Source organism: Panthera uncia, chromosome E1, assembly GCF_023721935.1.
Source record: "Panthera uncia isolate 11264 chromosome E1, Puncia_PCG_1.0, whole genome shotgun sequence".
NCBI lineage: Eukaryota > Metazoa > Chordata > Mammalia > Carnivora > Felidae > Panthera > Panthera uncia.
In genome coordinates, this window is record NC_064814.1 from 37,712,977 (window position 1) to 37,721,187 (window position 8,211).

The 8,211-nt window shown below is 48.1% G+C and overlaps 2 protein-coding genes across 5 annotated transcripts in view; one reads left to right on the plus strand and one right to left on the minus strand.

The window, feature by feature from the left end:
- The first annotated feature begins 3,706 nt into the window (after nt 1-3,706).
- Nucleotides 3,707-8,211, plus strand: part of LOC125926811 (acid-sensing ion channel 2) — a 16,368-nt gene continuing 11,863 nt past the window's right edge. The window contains exons 1-2 of one of the 2 annotated variants that reach the window (XM_049636645.1): nt 3,707-3,921; nt 6,315-6,524. The gene's annotated coding sequence lies outside the window, so the exon portion shown is untranslated. The remainder of the gene's footprint in view (nt 3,922-6,314; nt 6,525-8,211) is intronic. The other variant, XM_049636646.1, reaches the window with a different exon arrangement.
- Nucleotides 3,919-8,211, minus strand: part of LOC125926812 (translation initiation factor IF-2-like) — a 7,780-nt gene continuing 3,487 nt past the window's right edge. The window contains exons 3-4 of one of the 3 annotated variants that reach the window (XR_007459171.1): nt 7,912-8,086; nt 3,919-4,145 (exon numbers count right to left, since the gene is read on the minus strand). Coding sequence is in view for 2 of the 3 variants with exons in the window: in XM_049636647.1 (XP_049492604.1) it covers nt 4,104-4,145; nt 7,994-8,086 (135 nt within the window). In the remaining variant the exon portion in view is untranslated. The remainder of the gene's footprint in view (nt 4,146-7,911; nt 8,087-8,211) is intronic. The other 2 variants (XM_049636647.1, XM_049636648.1) reach the window with 2 other exon arrangements.

Below are 8,211 nucleotides of genomic sequence, written 5' to 3' on the forward strand. Positions count from 1 at the left end.
CAGTACATGCCAATTCCCTTCCCTCCATGAAAATGCAGTTTGTACAGAGAACTTCGGCACATTTCGATGCCACATCCCCTGCTATCCCATAATCCAGAGCTCTCTCTGCAGTATGCACAGACCGTTGCCTTGGTCACACCCTGGGGACAACTGTTGGTTTGCACACAGGTGCCTGTACACAGAGGGCAAGGAGAGACCTAGGAAAGAGGAAGACCTCTCCAGGTTGGTAGGTGGCAGTTTTAATAAGCAAAAGAACTTACTAACCAGGCTCGTCTTAGGCATTGAGAGATGAGTAGACCTCCATACCTAACCTGCCATTATCTCAAATGTTTATGCAGAGGCCTTAACTAGGTTCGGTTACGTATACCATTTAGATGTCCTCAACAGCACCTTACTCTCAAGGCTGGGTCCTTGAAAGCAGCTCCCATCGTGGGAATGGTGGGCAGAGCGTGACTTCCAAGGACAGAGGAGGGAGTGAGGAGCTTTTGATTGCCTTGGGACCAGTTCGCTGGTCAACTGGTGGAGCGGGGTCACGTTCCTTTGATCACCTCCTCCAACAACAGAAAAATGGTGTCTCTTCCTTCCTGGTGTTCTCCCAGATTGTTTTATCAAAGCGCCCAGACCAAAATTAGCAGTCCTTAAATCCATGCTGAATTGAATGCATAATCAGACACAGAAAGAGGAGACGTGTATACATATGTATATGTTTATATTTATATATACACAGAGAGAGTGAAAAGACACCTCCATCTCACTCCTTCTACAAAAGCTCTTGAAAATCTGCCTCCAGTGGCTCTTCAGTGGCCTGCTGGATGACACATGGGTACACACAGGGGCTGAAGCGACCTCCGCGGTATCACCCCCTGGCCAGGTTCTGGACCTTCTTCCAGCCTCCACCTCCCGCCCATCGTTGCTTGCCTCTCTCTTCTCTCTCTCCAGCCCTCACTGGTTTTCTCTTCCCTGGAGCCTGCTCCTCTTGTCACGGTCAGTAGACTCTGCCCAGCTTCACTGTGTCCTAGCTCTGTGACATGTCTGCAGAGGATGCTTGCTTAGAATGATGGCAGAGTGGAAAGGACAGAAAATCTGGAGTCAGGGAGCCAGGACGTGAGCCCCAGATGCTCCTACTGTCTTCTCAATGTCCTCCAACTCTCAGAGCCTCAGTGTCGTCTTTCATGCCACAGAGACCACGACCCCTCTTCTGCTCATGGAAATCATGTAAGATAAAGCCTGCTGGACACGTGACGTCAAGTGTGGTATTGATACAAATTATTAGTGTCTCAGCAGGGAGACACAAAGCTCCATGAGAGAAGGGACTGTGCCTTTCATGACTTCCTTATTCCCCTGTGGTGCCTGCCACTGGGTTGCCTGTGTGAACATGTATGTAATGAATTTATAGTCGAACGTGTATAAATGCAAGAAAAAGATGAACGTGATTATAACAACAATGCCTTGCTCCTTTTTTCTCAATCCTGCCTTTTCTCTTTCTTATTCCCATTTCATTAATTTTATTTCTCATTACTTTATGACAGAGGTAAAGGAGTAAATTGACTTAAAATGAATGCTGGAGATACAGAAAAGTCATCCCACGCAAAGGGGTACACAGATGAGGCACACTCCAATCCATACACACTGAGCCACTTCTTAGAAGAAGTGGGGATGAGTGAAGAGAGAGGGGAGCAGGGGGGAGGGAGGACTGATATAAGAAGGTGGGTGGATGGGTGAGGGAGGGTTCATGAGGGTTCAAGGAGGTTGTAATAAGCAAATTGAATAGGTAGGAATAAAATACCACCTCCACCAACCACTTGTTCCCAAAGATCAGAATCAGTTCTAGGGGTGCTTGAGTGGCTCAGTTGGTCAAGCACCTGACTTTTGGTTTTGGCTCAGGTCATGGTCTCACAACTTGTGATTTCCAGCCCCTCGTGGGCTCTGTGCTGACAGCACAGAGCCTGCTTAGGATTCTCTCTCTCTCCCTCCTTCTCTGCCCTGCCCCTGCTCATGCTCTCTCTCTCAAAAATAAATAAACATTAAAAAAAGAAAAGAAGAAGCAGTTCTAACCAGTAGTGGGAGGAAGTTCCCCTTGGAATCAGGGCAGGACTAACCCTTAGGCACTGGTGGGCTTTCCCTGGCATTCCTGTTGCCACTAGCTCACCTGTGGCCAAGGTGGTGCCCATAAAATTTTTGTTGAAAGCCTGTCTATAGCTGATTGACTTCATTTGTCTTCATGCGTGAAACAGTTGGCTCTGGGGGGTGAGAGACAGAGAAAACAGCGATGGGTTCTTTCTCCTACTTCTATCCCAGGGGAAAGAGGAGCAGAGGCAGACTCAAAGAGGAAGGCGCATAAAGACGGACACATGCAAAAAAGAATATTTAGAGAAGGCAAACATAATACAGAGGTTGGACAGGGAGCGGTGGGGTCAGGGGACTTTCACGCCCCACGGAGAAGGGAAATGACAACATTAAATCAGGAGCCAGCGCCTCAGGGTCCCGGGTACCTCGTTTTACGCATGGGGTAGATTTGAAGCACACCTGCTTTGTTCGAGATGGGACTTCTGTGTCTTTAAACAGAGGGACTGGAGAGGTCGGGTGTGGTCCTGGAGCCCCTCCTGAGCCCACCTGGAGCCTTAGGTGACTAAGGGGATACAGGTATATGTGTCTCATTGAAAGCAAACAAGAGAAAGAAGCCATTGATTCCGTACTAAGGGGGTGAGTGCTCATATTACAAACTAATTTTGGGCTATCAAAAAACTGATTGAAGGTAAGGAAGAGTTTGGAGGTCCTCTTGCGATTGTCTTCCTAATTTTACATCAGCAAGCATTTAGTAAACACCTACTGTTTAAGTTATTTCTTTATGACATCATTATCCCATCAGATTAGGAAAGTAGAGAAAAGCTGGTATGGGAAATGTCAAGGTCAGCTGTCTTTGGTCAGGGGGAGTGAAAATGGAACGGCCCTTTTGTGGGCTAGGTAAGCACTACTCCATTCACACCTGACCTCAGCTTCCACCAGCACCCATTTTTTTGCTAGACCGCGAAGGGAGGAGAACCTTGTCAACAGCCTCTGAGTTAGGATTTTCCATCAAATACCCCAGCTGAGGTTCTCCGGGCACCTGGCCGCCTGCTGGTGCCACTGGGGTCTTCCTCAGTGCCGTGGATGCGGCTGGGGGGTAAGAGATGCCCCTCGCCACCCTCGGGAACTGGTTTCAGGACAAGGTCCAGGTTTCTCAGGGTCGGAAGAGGGTCCCCATTCCTGCATCTCAGACAAGCAGCCTCAACCTTGGGGCTAAGGGAATTCTTACATCACAGAGCACCTCCCAGGTCTCTCATGTGGGGGTCCAGCTTCCAACAAGCCGGGCAGGGTCTCTGCCCCCGGAGGGTAGGGTGTGGGTGGAGTAGGGCCTCCTATTCCAGTCGGGGTAATAGATAATGCACAAGGAGGGGAGATGAATTTCAAAAAGTGACTAGTGTTGAGAAGAAAAGGAAACAAGTGATGGGTTAGCGAGTGGGGTGGAGGGTGGAGAGATGGAGGCCAGCCAAGACCCTCTGTGAGCAGGTGACACATGAGAAGAAGCCAGCCATGGGGGAAACCTTTCCGGGCCAAGGGAAATGCCAAGTGCAAAACTCTGGAAAATAGCTTGGCGTGCCTGATAGATAGGAGGAGCTCCTGGAACCTGGCTGGTTTGGGTGGGGTCCCCATTCTGCCCTCTGTAATCTCATAAAGGAAAGAGAGCCTTCCAGGCCCCACCCCTAGAGATTCTGATTCAGTGAGGGTGTAGGGTGTGGAGAGAGGATGGAACAGACACCTGCATGTTTAACATGTGATTTGGATTCACCTGACCCTGTCATCGCAGCGCTCTAACAGAAGGTGACATGGGGTTAATGACCAGAATCCCAGATTCAAACTCATTTTTATCCCATTAACAAGGTATTTATGATTTGGTCAAGGATTGTGTCAAATTGCAGTGGCATAGAAAGCTGGTGCAGGAAGAGGCCTCAGCAATAATTTAGCACAAACAAGGAAACGGCGCAGAGATGTTACATGGCTTTCCAAAGGCTGTGCAGCAAGTTATATTCGTTCCGGGGCTCAGATCAATGGGCAGCTGAACCCTAAAAGTCTTCTCTGTGTGGACTGGTTTCTGTAGTTTTCTCCTGGAAGGCAAAAATAAAACAACTATAAATAAGATCTCAATAAGTCACACATTAAATGCCTTTGCTGATTGTCCCTCCCTGGTGACAGATTATTTGCTTTATGACAAATTATTTGCTAAGCATATGCTGAGGTAATAAAACCGGATGGGATTAGCTGCTGTATGAGGTGTTTATTTAAAAACCAGCCAACAACAGGAAACACTTTGATTTACAATAGTTGATCTTCAACCTTTTTTCTTCTTTTTAAAAAGTGTTTATTTATTTTGAGAGAGGGAGAGAGAGAGAGAGAGAGGGAGGAGGGAGAGTACAAGCAGGGGGGCAGCAAAGAAAGAGAGGGAGAGGGAGAATCCCAAGCAGCCTCCACACTGGCATGGGGCTCGAACTCACAAACCGTGAGATCATGACCTGAGCTGAAATCACGAGTCAGATGCTTTACTGACTGAGTCACTCAGGCACCCCATAAATGTTTATTATTTATTTTTGAGAGGAAGATACAGAGAGCACATGAGAGTGGGGGGTGGGCAGAGAGAGAGGGAGACAGAGCCAGAGGATCCAAAGCAGGCTCTGAGCTGAAAGCAGCAGCAAGCCCTGGGCGGGGCTGAAACTCACAAACTGCGAGATCCTGAACCGAACTGAAATTGAATGCTTACCGGACTGAGCCATCCAGACACCCCTTTAACCTTTCTTTAGGTCAATGAGAGGTCAGGAGAAAAAGTTGTATATTGACTATATAGTAATGTATATTACTCAATGACAATATCGACTCCAATAGTAACGTAATGTACTAAGAAGTAGTAATGAAGTAACAATGCCACCTGTATATTAGAAAAGGATGTCTTTTTTTTTTTTTAATTAGGGAGTTATTGTGACAGTAGCATGTATCTAGCATATGTTAAAGAGCAAATTAGCATCAGAGGTCATTGTAGGTCTCAGCTTCCTGACTCTCCTACCTGTCACCACTTGCTTGAGATGGCAGGCTGCCCTCTGTGCCCTCACCTTCCCTGGGCAGCAGGCTCTGGGTTCTGGGCAGACCTCAGATCTCCCAGGGTTGGAAGAGGGTCCCCCCAGCTTGTTGCTTCTCAGAAAAGCAGAATCAGTGTCAGAGAACATGAATTCATCCAAGCAAGTGAATAAATTTACCAGAGCAAAAATCGCGGCACATTGTCTAAGTAGGGAGTTAAATTGCCTGATTTGCAAATGAATTTATCTGGAAATTTCCTTAATGTTTAGCCAGACACTTAATATTTTGCTTTCATCAAAAAGACCACAAATTAGGGCAGAGCCTGAAAGTTTGGGCCAAATGGCCCCAATCTAAATCCAGTCCCCTTTGCCCCCATACATACCCACAGGACCAAGGGGATAAGTGTTGTAAATCTGATTGAAGAGGAAGATGTTTAACCAATAGAATACCACAAAAACACTTTTAAGGATCCTGGAATATATGATGTTCATGCATAAGCCATACTGCGAATTGCAAATGAGTCTTACCTAATAAAAAGGGCCCTTAAGAAGAGCTGTGTAGAAACATTTTATTCACTGTCAGGTTGAATTAATTGCTATATATGCCCGTTTCCTTACATATACAAGGAATCACGGACAGATTGGCAAGTGCAGGTGTCTGACGACTTAAGATCAATTCGCTTATGTGGGAGGGGCAATAGTGGACCTTTCCAGTGCCTCCCCAGGGCTCTCTGCTCAGCCCCACAATATGTCACAGGATGGTCACTCCAGACCTGTCCCTGTTCTCCTCCCACACATCAGTAAACTGGGCCCATTACATTGATGATATAACGTTAACATGGGAAGACTTGTCTCTGCTGCGGGACATCCTGCAGACTTTGCTTCGAGGGAGACGGTGGCTGGTGAACCCACAGAAATTCGAGGCTCAGGCACCAGTGTAAAGTTTTGGTGAGTCACCTGGTCAGATAAGCCCCATGTTGTCTCAGAAGCTGTGGTTGGTGAGGTGCAAGCCCATCCGACCCCTAGGAACACGAGGGAGGTGCAAACCTTTGCAGGCATTTGGGGGTTTTGGAGGACTTTCATTCCCCACCTGGCACAGTACCTCCATCCCTTATGCTGCCTGGTAAAGAAAGGGCAGGCGTGGACATAGGGTGAGGGAATGCAAAAATACTAATGAAGCCGATTAAAGCCTGGGCATCTCCCAAGCAGGGCTACCTTCTGAGTTAGACGTGTCTGTGACTGCAGAAGGTGGGGGTCGCGCACTGTGGCGGAGAGGACAGAAGGAGAAAATACCCTAGGATTTTGGTCTTGGCTCTGGAAGGGGCAAGAAACTGACATGGCCCCATAGAGCACCAGCTCCTGGCAGTGCACATCGCGCTCCTCCAGGTGGAGCCTCTCACCAAGGAACAGCATATCCTGGTAAGCGCTCCGCTTTTCTATCAGGGGATGGGCTGAGACTGTGTACCATCCACTCACTTCCACCACGGTTCAAACCCCCATTGTGACCAAAGGGCCATGCCTATTTGCAGCAGGGGGGCACTCTGTCCACCAGCCCACTGTTTCTAGAAATGCAGGGGCTCCTAGGTCCTGTAGAATGTGGAGCGCCTCTCCGTTCTCATGGTGGCCCCTATGGTCTATGGGGAGGGGGTGGGGGAAATTCCTGCTGATGCCTGGAAACAGAAAGGAACCATGGCAGCCAGTAGGCTGAATTCAGAGGGGTTTGGCTTGTGATTATTCATGAGTCCTGGCCACTAGCTCTTTGCACTGACAGTGGACTATTCTAGAGGATTAGCTCTATGGCTTGGACAATGGGAAGCTGAGAGGTGGATGATCATGAGTAAGCCCTCATGTCTCAGAAAAGGTGGAAAAGACATTTGGGTTCACCTGCAATCCTGTGTTCCACGTCCTAGCTCGGACACCCGTGGCAATCAGGAAACTGATTCCCTACTCTTAGCAAGTGCCCCGTCAGTTGATACAGCTGAATTAGGTGCATAGGAAGAGTGGCCACTGTTGTGCCGGGGCAGGCTGGCATATTACCAAGGATGCTGGATTGCCCTTGAAATACAGTGACTTGGTTTAACTACATGTTCTGTGTGTTCTCCAACGCCCTGGGTTGGGGCATCTGGTTGGCTCAGTTGGTAGAGTGTGCGGTTCTTGATATTAGAGTCATGAGTCTTGATATTAGAGACAAAGTCATGAAACCCTCCCATTGGGTATAGAGATTACTTAAAAATAAAAATCTTAAATAAACAAACAATACCCAGGGCAACTGCCAAAGGGGTCTGGAGTCAACCTCAGGAATTCCCATCTGGTGAGAGATGGGAAAATTGATTATATTGGCCCCCTCCTTCTGAGTGAGGATTCTAAATATGCCCGGTTTGTGTGGACACTTGGCCTTACTCAAGCTTTTCCTTATCACCACGTAAACCAGGCTGCCACCATTAGAGGATTAGAGAAGCTGAGTACCACGTATGGATACCCATGCCATATAAACAGTGATCAGGGGTCACATTCTGAGACTGGGCAAAAGAACATGACATTGAGTGGAAGTTTCACCTCCCCTCACACCTGCACGCAGCAGGCTTAGTGGAAAGGAAAAAAAGAGTACTAAAGCAGAAGCCTAAATTACTAACCAGTAAAACCACTGTGGCCAGGCAGACTAAAGTGCCATCCCAGGCTTTAATGCATTTGAATCATCTGCCAATAGGGTCTGTTGTTCTATATGCTACAATGGGGACCCCTACTGAGACACTCAATGCCATTAGGCACGGAAGTTTCTGGAAATAGCCATTGCCCGGACTCTTACCGTGGATCAATGTGCTATACTGCTGAAAACACCAAGCCCCCATCATGCATCATCTACTGGAATTTGCAGTAAGACATCTCACCAGGATGGGTGAATTACTTTGCATCTCTCTGTGGGGGGAGGGGGAATCGCTCCAATCTCCCTGGGGATCTGGCTGTCCTGCTGCAGGCTGAACCTGTTGAAAACGCCATACGTGGAATGGTACATGCACCAATGAGAGAGGGGAGAAGGTGGGGGTCTTGGTCTGGCATATCCCCCCCCCAGTGCATCTCCTCACACCCAAGAGTGCTGCCTCCCCGG